General features: G+C 38.3%; 1 protein-coding gene across 2 annotated transcripts; it reads right to left on the minus strand.

Annotated features, from left to right (window-relative positions):
- Positions 1-789: 789 nt before the first annotated feature.
- On the minus strand, positions 790-10192 carry LOC119980940 (probable lysine-specific demethylase ELF6). 2 transcript variants are annotated; one of them, XM_038823847.1, is made up of 7 exons: positions 8687-10192; positions 8027-8105; positions 7603-7670; positions 6868-7018; positions 5487-6052; positions 4081-4233; positions 790-3710 (listed from the first exon to the last, which is right to left on the minus strand). In XM_038823847.1, exons 1-7 carry the CDS (start codon positions 9843-9845, stop codon positions 1123-1125), a joined length of 4764 nt encoding a protein of 1587 aa, XP_038679775.1. In that variant the 5' UTR covers positions 9846-10192; the 3' UTR covers positions 790-1122. The 2 variants fall into 2 exon arrangements, with proteins under 2 accessions (XP_038679775.1, XP_038679774.1); XM_038823846.1 differs by having other exon boundaries at positions 4081-4272.
- Between the last annotated feature and the right edge of the window lie 3680 nt (positions 10193-13872).

Here is a 13872-nt window from a genome sequence, read left to right on the forward strand (position 1 = left end):
AACTTTTCTCTTCTTGTCAAAACATATATACCACATCGGTAAGAAGATCATGGTCTTTCAATGGGTATGTATTATAAAGCTAACCTTTAAACAATTATCTAGGCTTTTTCATGGGTTTAGTACTTTGACTAAGCTTAGTTGTTGGATCAGTGAAGGTATTTACGGAAACCGAAACCCCAAAACGAACAAGAAGATTGGTTGTGTGGGGTGTGGATTTGATATCTAACACTTCTTACTCTACATGGTGCTCAAGTTTTCTCTTATCACAAATCAAAACTTAATATTTGTTCTCAATGTGAGTCTCATTGGTCTGGAGGCCACTAGCATATATAATACTAGCATACCTAATACATGGACAATTATTTCTCTTTGGTGTGAACAAATTGAGTTGGGCCTCATGATTACTTTTGGACAATCTAGCCCATGAACATATATCCTTACTCTAGGTCCAACCCAATTTAGGTTGGATTACCCAAACATTTCCAAAACCAAGTGTTCTATCGAAGACCCTAGAGATTCTATTGTTGAATTAAAATGAATGAAGCTCATGATCAACTGTTTTAAGATTCTCAAAGTTGATACATTCACAAGACTTTTCTAGACAAAGATGGTAGTGGTGTCCAGTCAGTTTCGATTGATTTTGCTAAGTTTTTTGATATAAATTTAACCGAAATCCGTCCTCACTAACATATATTTGACAACAACCAACTAATCAATCGGTTCGGTTTGACACGATTTTTTGGGACAATCCTAAAAGCCCTAAAAGATGATGTACAACTACTAGTCTACTACTCCAAAAGAGAGTCTAGATAACCAATAAACCAAATGATTATTGCAACAACCCATGATGAAACATCCTTCCATGGAGTTTCCTCTTCCCTCCAACAAATTGACCTTCTCTGTTTAAAAAGCTACTCCCAAGAAAATCAACATCTAATGATGCAGACTGAAAATGAAAACTACATCAACATCTTTTTTTTGAAATAATTGGAGGATGCCTACTTACAAAAGTCCCCGTAAAACCTAATTCTATGCCTAAAGTTTTTTACAGGCCTCTTTGGACCCAAAATTCCAATCGTCCGTGTCAGTATAAGACAGAGACAGAATAACATCGATGCATTTTCAGCCAGGCGAATTCACATAATGTCCAGTTTTTCGTCTATGCCTGCTATAATCCGAGACGAACCTGAAGGAGAGGCCACAGCCCTCGACCTTGCAATGGTATGGTCGCTCTCCAGTGTGCACCCTTATATGCTCAGTCCTAGCCCATGCCCATTTGAATGACATGGAGCAGCCCTCCCATGGGCACTTGAGGGGTCTTTCATCCTCGTGAACACGTTGATGAAGTATAGCATATTTATGGGACCGAAACTTCTTCCCACAATCTTCATATGAGCAGCGGTTGCGTTTGTGCAACTGTAATTCTGCCTTTGTCTCAAAACCCATATGGCAACCTTCAAGGTCACATTTGTGAGACTTCTTTGTGTTTTCTTTCCTTTTCTGGGAAGAAGAAGAAACATCCGAAGATTTCTTCGCCTTCTTTATCACCTTCTCCTCGAATTTTCTGTCAATACTACCTCTACTCGTTGCCTCTTTGCCGGCCCTTGACCTCAACCCTTCACATGGACTTCTAATAAAGCCATTGCAGTTGTAAATGTCTTCCCCGTTCAGCTCCACTTCTTTCCCTCTCTTTCTTCCATTTTCACAAGTTAATTTAGAGTTTGTCGAAGTGGACTCAAAGCTTCCTGATTCTTTAATGTCTCGCAAACCTTCACCGCTGTTTAGCAGATTTTCTGCAGTCACACTCTCTCCTTGAATTGGACAAAACTTTTCCATAGGGGAAGCCATAGGATGATTCTCTTCTGCCTTCGCCATGATTGAATTAGTCACAAGTTCATCTGAATTACTGTTACTGGTAGTCACGATTTTGTGAGGCATGGCAGCGTCTAAAGTCAGATTTTCTGCAAGACCACTCCCTCCTTGAAATGTACATCTTTCAGTTGAGGAAGTGATGGGATGATTTTCCTCATTCCATGTGATTGAATTAGAAACCAGTTCATTTGCGTTACCTTCACTTGCAGTCACAATTCCATTCTGCACCTCAGTGTCTAAAGTCATAGCAGTGCACAAGTTTTCTTTAGAACAGCTCCCCGCAGAAACTTTTGAACAATTTTTCTTCGAGACAGGAGAAGGCAAATCAAATTCTGTTTGGGCAGTAGAGCTCGAGAAAAATTTCTCCTCACTTCTATTTGCAGTCCGGATATCCTGTTGCACCTCATTCTCAGCATTAACAGCCTCACACAAGTCTGCTGAACTGAAGCACTTCCCTGTGACTTCCAAAACTTCTTCCATTGAAGCAGAAGTAGGCTGATTTATAGGTCCAACTTCTCTAGAAATGGATTCCTCCTCATCACCCTCATTAATTCCACTTGCTTTTATCTCTAGCTGCTGCATTTCACAATCCAATGAAACAGAGTTGCAAAGGTTCCCACCAGCATTGATCTTTCTTGGTAATCCACAAATTTTCCCCACCGAGGTAGGGACAGGTTGATTTATCAGTGTATCACTGCATAAAATGGTATCCTGGAGGCTACTACCATCGGTAGTGTTGCATTCTTGCAGCAATTCCTTACCACAAGATTCATCTGAGGCTCTGATCTTGATCGGTACAATGGACTTCTCCAATCTTTCAGAAATCAGACCAGTGGTCTCATTTGGGATATCAATATTTTCCGTTCCTTGATCCTCTCTCTGCAGCTCAGATCTTTCAATAGGTGCAATAACAGACTGACTTGAACATTTTCTTGCATTAGAATCGTCCTCTACACTGATTCCTTCTGCGATAGTTATCTCATGTTCCATCTCAGAGTTATGGCAGGTAGCTATATTACTAGCCTTCCCCTTTGCATTAAGTCCCTCTGAGGTTTGGTTCTTAATATACTCAACACCACTTTCAACCACTAAAATTCCAGTAGCAAGTTCATTGGCAACCTTCAAAGGACCAGACATTGAGCTGCTTTCCCTAGACGCTTCAGGTACTGGGATTTCATAAAGCATTTCAGACATTCCGATAGGAGAGCAATCCAACCCCATGGAATTGCCTTTGGCACTCCCGACGCTACCAAAGCTCTTTCCATATGTGTTTCCACCATCCTTCTCAAGGTCTCCACAAAAGGCTGCCGCTGAAACTTCTCCAGCCAGGTAATTGCTAGAGTGTCCACAGCTCACACTTGCATATGTCAAACAGTCACGTTTCACTCTGAACTTCCTCCTAGTATAGTGAATGAGCTTTTTCTCTTCTCTAACAATCACTCCATCTGTCTTCTCATTCTTGGTTTCAATGCTCTCAGATGGCATAAAACGGTCTTGGTGATTTAAGTAAATTTTTGAACGGGATCTTCTGGACTGCCATTCGATTTTTACGAAATTGGATCTGGAACTTCTTTCAGAGAGCAAACCACCCAATGTCAATGCGTGCTGAACTTGCTTTGATGGAGAGTTTTTCCTGATTTTCACGCAGTACCTTAGGTTAATACCCAGCTTGGAGGTCCAGTCTTCTCCACGTTCATCATGGTCTTCACTATCAATTGCCAGGTCAATTAAGTTCAGATCTTCCTGGAACGCACTTCCTAGTGGAACCTCATTATAACTAAATGGGAGACCAATTTCCTCAGCAACAGCAGCAGAATGAGGCTTTATCTTCTGATAGTCTATGAAAATCCAAAGAAAAACGTTGGAAGAACTACCAAAAACTAGTAAAAAAATTTCAAATAAAAATAAATGCAGTTAGATGCTCCTAAATTCCTAATTATTTACTTAATGATTTGTATAAAAGAGAGTAAGAAGTGAAGAGGAAGACCTAAAACATACATGGCTTGAAGTAGTAAGAAATTATATAGATTCAATAGGAGTTGATGAAATATGATCCTAAATAGAAATGAACGGCGGAACCAAATACACGCAGTGGATTGCCGTCTATTTTCTAAAATACTCATGTAGCCGACCCCAAACTTTTGGGATAGAGGATCGGTTGATATGATTAGGATTGAATTCATAAACCTAAGTTCAAACTTTTCTCACCTGAATGGCAAATTACAAGCATGTTTGCTCCACCTTTAGACTGCAAAAGATCCTCAATTTGAAGAGCGTGCTCCAAGCAGAAAATTCGAGGTCTCAGGAATTTATCAGAAGTGTTCCATCCATTATTGAACTTTGACATTATTGGTAGATCCTCTGAGGATAGAAAAACATCAGAAATATGACATAGATTATCTGCAGAATAAAGCAAAAATCCAAATCAAAAGAATTCGATGAAAGCCCTACTATTTCAATGTAGATAGAATAAACCTCTCAAAAGCATCCTGTTGTGCGGGGATGTAAACATGGCATAATATTTTTCATATGTCTCCATTGCAAAAGTAGTAACGTACCAGAATCAATTTCATTCATGAACCAAGAAGGTACTCCCGCAATGCAAGTTATTTTCTATCAAAAAAATATTGGATAGAACAATCCAACTTATACATTTGGAGATAATTATTTGCACCCTCTTTTCAGCACAATGAGACATTTAATGTTTTGGCTAATCTAACGTCCTAAATAAGAGAAAAGAAAAGGCACCATTAGCTAGCATACAAAAGATACAAAATTCATGTACAAATTTTCAAAACGATAATTTGCATATAACAAGAGAATCTTCAATATAAAAATAAGAAGAAACATCCAGAAAAGATATAACGATTATAGTGGGCAGATGTGATGAATCTTCTTGTTTCCCTCTGGAACAAAAAAGAAACATGGAAGACCACCAAACTTTCAAATCCATATACAATATGGTATATCAAGTGGGAACCGAAAACTTATTGATGGTGTTAGAATATGGTATAAATAATGTGAAACGCCCAAACCACCAAGTTCACTTATTGGGTTGAATGGCAAAGAAACAGATCTTAACATGGTATCGGAGCGGGAGGTCTTGGGTTCAAACCTTAGCCTCCACAATTTAAACCCCCAATTTATAGTTGCCCCAAGTATTGGTCTTTGTGCGTGTTTAGTTGTTGCCCCAAGTGTGGGCATTTGGGGTAGACCTAGTGTTAGGCCTTGTTTGTTGTGCACGTGTTGGGCTGTTGGATTGTCTAGCCCACACGTGAGGCCAGGGGGAGTGTTAGAATATGGCATAAATAATGTGAAACGCCCCAACCCAATAGGTTAACTTATTGGGTTGAAGAAACAGATCTTAACAGATGGATTTGAACATCCAAACATCATATTCCAGCAAGATTTGGCAGGTTAACCAGCAGAAGGCATAAAAAACTACAGTATCACTGATGCTTTTGGAATCCCATACTGATTGGGAGAACAATTGAAATCGCACATAGATATAAAATCCCAAATAATTGAAAAGAATTAAGACAGAAGCAGAATATGAATAAAGGTTTTCTAAGTGACGAAGAATAATCATATAACCAAGTAGATGGACCAGATACCTGGAAAAGAGTTCTTAACAGAGTTATCATTGTCTTCTGAGGAATGGCCACCATCAAATTTTGAGCCTCCAGGTCCCTGGACCATAAGATTATCTGCATGCGAAAGTTCCGTCGATGCTTTCTCAGATGGCTGTACCACAGTCATAAATGGAAAACCAAGGCTTCCACAAGCAACACATGCCAATGATCCCGAATCAACTTGAAAACCATACAAGTTATCATCGTCCAAGTATAAATCATTTAGAGCTTCCATATACAAAGTCATCTCATCATAGAGATTCTGATTACTATTGTCTCCAGAATGAATATTCGAGGCATTTTCACAGGCTGGGGTAGCAACAGCTGTCACACTAGGCAATTCAGATTCTTTATTTGCACATGGCAATAAATCAGGATGCCATATAACTGAACGGCAAGTTGATCTCTTCCTGAGAAGTAGAGATAAGGTTTTGTTTTCATTTATCATATCTTCCATAAAAGCCTTCTTTACTAATAATTCTCTCTCTTCCTTCAAGCGATCTCTCAGTCGAGAACTCCGACAACCTGGAAGTAAGGACCTGGGAACTCTGGCACCAAAAAAGCGCCAGTGGATAAAGGTTGTGAATTTCCATTTACATGTACACCATTTAATAAAGTTCTCTTTTTCATACTTACATACACCATAAACAAAAAACAGATGATATAGAAAAACATGTGAGCAAGACCCAGAAGTACAAAAGCAAAAGAAATTAGATGTGGTCATCTTTGTTACCTAGGTTCCATCATAAAAAAGAGGTATCACACCTAAGGTGAAAACATGATGGGAGAAATGGAGAAGCAGAGAAGATCTATATGATAATGGCATTGCAGCATGTTGTCATTTCCATCAAAGCTTTCATTGTAAACAATGTTGCGTTGACTACGTGAATCCACAAGAGGAAGTATTGAATAAAGCAAATGCTTAATAGATTGATTAGTTTCTAATATCTCTATCAAGAGATACTCAGATACCAGACGGCACAAACCCATCCAGACAGGCTTTCTGAAACATAGGTCCCATACAAGATTGTTGATGCTGCAAATATTTTGTTTATTTGAGGTCTGAATGCAGATACATTGACTCGGCAGCCAATAACAAAGCTCAACTGTAACATTTATTTAACATTACAACCTCCCAAGTCTTAATTGTGACAGAAAATTTTGACATATACCATGTCATGGTCATGGTCATGGTCATGGTCATGAAAATGAAAATGAAAATGAAAAAGAAAAATAGAGAATATATCCAAGCTGCCGATTGCATTGGTTCAAACGCTTCCAAATAACACTAATGGGCACTCTTATTGCAGATCTTCGATAAGAAAAACTTCAGAAGCATATAACAAGAGTTTGGCTTGCTCACCTTGAAACAAAAGACATAGTCAAAAGGTACAGCAGCTGTTGATGGGATAGCATCGGAAGGTAATTCATTGCAGCTCTACGCACCGCGGCTTCCTTAGCCACTTTAAGCCATTGAGGAGTTCCAAAGTTAGCAGCCTCCCCACAGTTAAAACCTAGGACAAAATTTGGAAATCCATAAAAATAAATGCAAATAAGAATGCAGGGTAGGGCCAACATAGATACCAAGAAATTCCATATTACAGCAGCTTTGTTATGATAAACAGGCAACAATAACTCACCAGTTACAGAATTTTTAAAGATGACAAACATTCCACCAATGAAATTTATTCATAAAAATACTATAAGACTAATTTACTCATATTATAAAATAATACAACAACATTCAGATCATCATCTCCAGCATTTACTATCATTAAGATGAAATCACTTGTCGTCCGTTTAGAATCTTATGGTGGATGGGACATACTGCCTTTTCAATCTCTTAGAACTTCAATCTTCATAATAGTTTTTTCATTCAAAAAAAAAATCTTCATAATAGTTTTATATATTTCTTTGTTCTTTTTTAGTAGCTTCCAATGTTCTCAAAGTCAGCATGATATATCTGTGTTTCAATGTTTCTAAATATAAATTCATCTGGTCAATGAACCAAATGTCATGCTTGTAAGGAAGTAATTACTAATATGTACTTTTGTCCAAAACAATTTCTCAATGCAAAATCAAACTGTAAAGCAGTTACCATGGCTGAATCCTACATGGTAAGCCCTTGGAAAAGTCACAACAAATTCCCCGGGATTCTGAATTAACCTAAAGAAGAAGCAGAACAGACGTGAGTAACTTCAACAAGCAAAGGCAGCAGAATACACCAAATGTGCCTATTCTTTGAAATGTTAACCAATGTTATTTTCTTTGAGAAAATATAATTATAGAGACAATGTAAATACCAAGTCCCCACAAGCACTCACCCAGTATCCTAATTTTACAATTTACACCTTCACAAATCATTTTGAAAGTTACTTTCAGAAAAAGTATTGTAAAATATTCCTTCTCAGCTCTTTTTCGCCTTTGCCTTACATAAAAAACTACACCTATATAACCAGTCTGTTTATGAGGCTAGCAAGGCGCCAGAGGAGGGGGAGGGGGGGAGAGAGAGAGAAACACACCTACAGCAGGGGATGTCGGATGCAACAATTACTTCAGGTGAAAGAAGAGTTGTCTTTTCACCGAGTAGCGAGAGAGCAGCTGCCAAAAAGGAACTAGAGTTAACTAAAACCAAGCTTTAAGATTTTGAATTAAAGAAAAAAAGTAAGTGAAATGAAACTATGATTATAGAAAGACCATAAAGTATAATGGTTTGACAACAACTCAAATACTGAAATTATGAGTGTGAAGGCCCAAAAGTTTGGAAAGAAAAAGAAACCTCTACCCAATGGTTGTGAGAAATTTCTCGCTTTGGTCAATCAGGCCAGGCCAAGGATCAGTTAGTTTTCTTTGTGGACAATATGAGCTTTAGGGTTGTTGCTTCTGTGTCATGTGTAATAATTCAGATCCTTATAGCTACTTTTTTCAAGAAAAATTTTCCATGGAAACAATCTTATGAAACATTTCATTAAGACAAGGATCTATTGGGACAACTAAACAAGTTATGAAGTACATGAATCAGATCTTGGCAAAGGTATTAATGTACAGCCCGCAAATTATCCATCATCTATATGAAGTTAAGAGCTGCAGCCTATTTTAAATTTAATCGAACATCGAACCTCAATCAACACCATGGAGATAATATCTCTTTGCTACAAGAATTTAAGATCCATATTCCATACCTATACGATCAGTATTACCACCATAAGCCTCAGTGCGGATAACTTCCTCAAAAGCAAATGCATAATCTCCTGGGACAGCATACCAAGTCTTTGGAGAGCCAGTGTGAAGAAAATTCATGCTATGAAGCTCATGATCTTCAACGTGCCAAGCAAACCAGCTAAACAACATGCCAATATAGACCATGGGAGAAGTAACACCAGGGATATCACCAGGCATGAAACGTGTAATTGACCCAGGTGAGCGTGGAATGACTTGCAAGTTCCAAGGACTGTTGGAAAGCTTCCAACCTGCAGTACCTTCTGTGTCGTTACTAGCATTTGAATTCTTTCTTCTCGAAGTATGTAAAACTTCATCCGATGACATAGTTGGCAATTGAATGGATGATTTAGATGTTCCAGTGCAAGTAATTGGATCATTACTGATCGAAACATTTCTAATCACATCAATACTCGAATCCTTAGCATTATCCAATTCGTTTTTCTTGCAATCAGTGCCCTCTACATTCCTCTGATAGGATTCTCTCCTCCTCCTCCTCCTCCTTCTCTGAAAGTAGCGCAACTGACTCACTGGTTCCCCAAATGCTGAGCCGGGAACATCATTGGCATATTCCACATATATTGGCTTTTCAGAAGCAGCTTTCCAGAACAATGACTCAATAACCAATGGAGAAACCTCCTTGACCATACCTAGCACACTTCGCGCAAAGGCCTTTGACTTAGACTCAAACTGCTCCAACGTATAAACCTTCCCACTTTGCCACACTTGCTTATGAACACCTACTAGCGGATTATTAGCCTCCCCTTTCACCCTCTTCCCACTCTGCCCCAATTCCTGGTGTCTAGTTGTAAAAACGGCCCTAACTTCCCCAGCACTATCGCTATTTCCAGAACCCATCATTGAAGAAGAAGAAACATCAGTAGAATTCAAATCGCTACCCAATTCCGGGCACTTCAATAGTGACTTGTTCAAGTTAGAAATAACATATCTCTTAGAAGGTTTTGGCAATGGAGGTATAATCTTACATATACCAAATGCACTAGCTTCCTTCTCAATTTTCGATATGTAAGCAATTGGGTCAGCAAATTCAGTATCCGTGGGACGAAACTCAGGCGCCAATGACAGCCCTTTCAACCAACTGGGTACCTCCACATCACCCATCACAACAAAGATTCAGAGAAAAACCAACTTATCAGAATCACGAAACAACATAGAGTGTTCTTCACGATATATCATTCACCCATTGCAGTTACAAAGATAAATATGAGACAAAGAACATTTCCGTAAAACCTAATTTCCTAAAATTTCAATGGTGAGCTTGATTACACAAGAATTTCGGAAAGAAATTGAAACAAGTTGAAGCTTTGTATCCCAATGTTGAAGATTGAGGAGAGAAATTAACAGTAGAACCTGGTTTCAGCGAGTAATTGTTTGTGATTTTGCCACATCCATAAAGTCCAAAGTTAGAGAGAGAGAGAGATAGAGAGAGAGAGCCCGAGAGGAAAAGAGAGAAGGTGTTGACGTTCTAAAGTTTTAGGTTTTTTGAGCGAAAATGGGCATGTGCAATGTAGCATTCCTCACGGGAAAAGACTAGCCTACGCTTGAGGGACAGCGCTCACCTCGAATTAGAATTAGAATTAGAATTAGAATTAGAAATTAAAATATAAAATTATACTTTCATTTGATAATCCAAAATTCCTATTATTTTTACCCCAAAAAAAATGTATATGTGATTAAAACATTTTGCAAATGTGTGCACAATCCTTATGATTTTTGGAAATTAAAAAATCTTATCCTAATTGACTTAACTGTCTTTGGAGACAATAAAATTTGAAATAAAATTATCTAGGTAAATACATTAGTCATTTATTAATAGGGTTTTATGGTCGGTCCACGATCCCTAGATGACAAAGACGATGGGTCGATCTATGAATTTTCTTTCCTTTTGTTGCATTACGTAGATAGAAAAATTATATGGAATTAAAAATATGTTGTTATATAATTTTATATTCGTATTAATTACCAGTAAATTGTATGTTACTTTAGGTTTTTTCTTTTTGATGAGTTACTTTAGTTACGAGATAACATATCAAATGGCACCATACCAAATCCGAATTTCATGTACATGAACCAAATAGCACGCAATGAAGAAGAAGAAAATTAACACTTCTAACTATATATATTCTAAAAAAACACAATTGACAAAACAAATATGTTTGTCAATTTTTATCGGTTTTCTATCTCTCCCTTCTACTTTCTCAACCAAACGCAGCCTAATTCAAGTGGTGCCTCGGATGAATGGAGAACCGGTAGACAATCGAGCGACGCATGAGGGGTAGGGAGGTAAACTATGCATAGCGGATAACAATGCTCTCAAATTAGGAGCGTGTAAATTTTCAACAGAAACAACAACGTATACGTTATCGTTTTCTACACTTTTGGTTGAAGGGCGTTGTTGAGCGTGTGCCACTAGCGGTGCTGTCAGGCACACGTTCAACCAAACGCAGCCTTAATTATTTATATTTGCAAGTGTTTTTCTGTGTACAAGCGCATGTTAGCGTCTTGGGTTGGGCAAAACGTAGAAAAGGAAATCTAGGGTGAACAGTGGCTGTACCGACAGTCCATAAAATGAGGGTTTTTTCCCTTCATTTTCAATAACATTTTTAAGTCAGACAAGCTTTTGTCCGTCCCACAAATTTTGCTAAAGTTAGTAAATCCCTCGTTTAACCCCGACAAGCATGTTGTCTTTTTAACTATTAGTCTACTACTAGCACTTATAATGTCATTATATGGGGACAGGGGCGGAGGGAGGGTGATGAGATCCCACATCGGAAAATTAGGAGGACCAAACCTAGCTTATAAGCGCAGACTCTTCCCAACCTACCAGCCAAGGTTTTAATGGGATTCAGCCCATGGGCCTTGGTTACAGCAGGCCCGTAAGGGCGTCGGTTGGGCTTTGATTGACAAGGAGGGTTGGTCTGTGGCTGTGGGCCGGTGTGGTTCTCATCAGAGGGGGACTACACTAGGTTGTAGTCCCCCCACACCCCAATACTATATATATATATATATGTTTGTATCTTTAGATTAACCTAATAGTAATGAATAATACATAACAATAGTAACTTTCTTACTATTATTATTTATATTAAACAATAATACATAATAATACTTACGTGTTCTAGTTGTATCTTACATTAATTTTAATCAATTTTAATATGTATTTATGTTAAATTATTGGATTACTTTATGATATCAGACATTAAGATGAATTTTCATCCATAATATCATTTTAATAAGTCGTATTGTTTTAAAATAACCCTAAAAAAATTTCTCGGGGGTAGGGAAATTTTCTCAATAAACCAAAATGCGTTAGCCCACCCCATGATCAATTTTTGGCTCCGCCCCTATATGGGGAGATAATGAACATGTTTGGCAGTGTGTTTCAACTGCGTTCAGTTGCACCGCACCTCACAGCACCACAGTTTTTTGTGACACGCCAAACAGCTTTTGCGTTCCAACTCACCTCACAGCACCACAGTTTTTTACCTCACAGCACCTCACCACACCTCACAGCACTCCCAAACGCTTACAATATATGTTGAATTGTCCTAGGTAATCAAATTAGGTCAATTATTTTATTTTAGATTAATGTACAAGGTAAACGTTAAGTGATTTTATATTAATATTATTAGTCATCTAATATAATCGTAATTTAGATACGCCAAATGCACCTCACAGCACCGCACCACAGTTTTAAAAATGATACACCAAACAGCTTTTTGCGTTCCAACTCACCTCATAGCACCACAGTTTTTTACCTCACAGCACCTCACCACACCTCACAGCAGTTGACAGCACTCCCAAACAGGCCCAATCTCTCTCTTCATAAGTGCCCAATCTCTCTCTTCATAAGTGGTGAAAGAGGATTATCTTTGTTGGCTCCCTCTTGGATAGATAGTCTGACTTGATCGTATGGCTAACTCAAACTTGTACACTAATGATTAGTCCGTTGGGCAACCCAACGGACAAGGTGTAAAATGGGCTCGTGTCATTACAATATAACGAGTTGTAACTCATTTCTCTCCCACTCTTGTTACTTATTTGCGTCCACGAGTTGGATTCATATCCAAACTCATCACAAAAACCCAGGTGCTGTGCATCTTCTCTCATATTCAATGTGAGACTTTAAATCTCCCATTAAGTTTGAGAAAACACATTTAATAGACTAATTAAAGTAACAAATCAAATACTACTTAATTACATGAACAAACATATATGTTATTTCTATTTAATTTGAAATACACCAGCATTTTTTTGGTAATCGAGAACAACTCAACATGCGTACCCTTTGGACAGTTCACTAAGTCCAATCTTGGACGAGGCAAGGCACGCGCAAACCCTTCCGACATCTTAGCTGGGCCGAGACCCAACGCAAACTACTCGGAAATAGCTGCCCCAGTTTAAAATCGAACTCTTAACCTTGGGCGAGATTCTTTACATCAACATTAGTCATAAATGAAATGACAAAAATACTTCCTACTCTTACATTAATAGAAATCTAGCGTCAGTTCTTGATGCTATTGACGTTCCCTGTGGTCCAACTCCAACCGGTATCGCCTCCACCGGTGTTGCCAGTAATTTGCTTGCAATATTCCTCGCAGGCAACGTCGCAAGCTTCAAGGGTTGCACCATCTTCTCTCATGCAAGTAGGCATGCATTGTTTAGCACAATCTGAAACTCCTTCACCGACATTGGCATACAACGAAAATAACACAGCAAATGCCATCACAAGACCAAAAACATTGCTTCTCTCTACGTTCATTTTGGGTTTTCTTAATTTGAGATAATAATGAGTTTGTGTGATCTTTATAAAGGGAGAGTGAGAGAAGGGGCTGATTCTATTAGGGGAAAGTGATGTGTGTCTCCCCATGTTTTTTTCCTCCAAACCAGCAAAACAAGGCCACAAATCCAGCAAAAATGACTAAAATTGTAGCTGCTTCACATGTTCTTTGTAACCATGCATCGCTTGTTCTTTTAGCAAAACAATAATTGTTTTTGTTAGCCTGAAAAAAATTGTTTATTGATTCCATAAGCATAATCCTAATCAATTTGGTAACAAGTAACCCAAACAAAATATAGCATCTAAAACAAGTACATGACTAGACTAAAAACCTCACATCAGTCTGGC

Source organism: Tripterygium wilfordii, chromosome 16, assembly GCF_013401445.1.
Source record: "Tripterygium wilfordii isolate XIE 37 chromosome 16, ASM1340144v1, whole genome shotgun sequence".
Lineage (NCBI taxonomy): Eukaryota > Viridiplantae > Streptophyta > Magnoliopsida > Celastrales > Celastraceae > Tripterygium > Tripterygium wilfordii.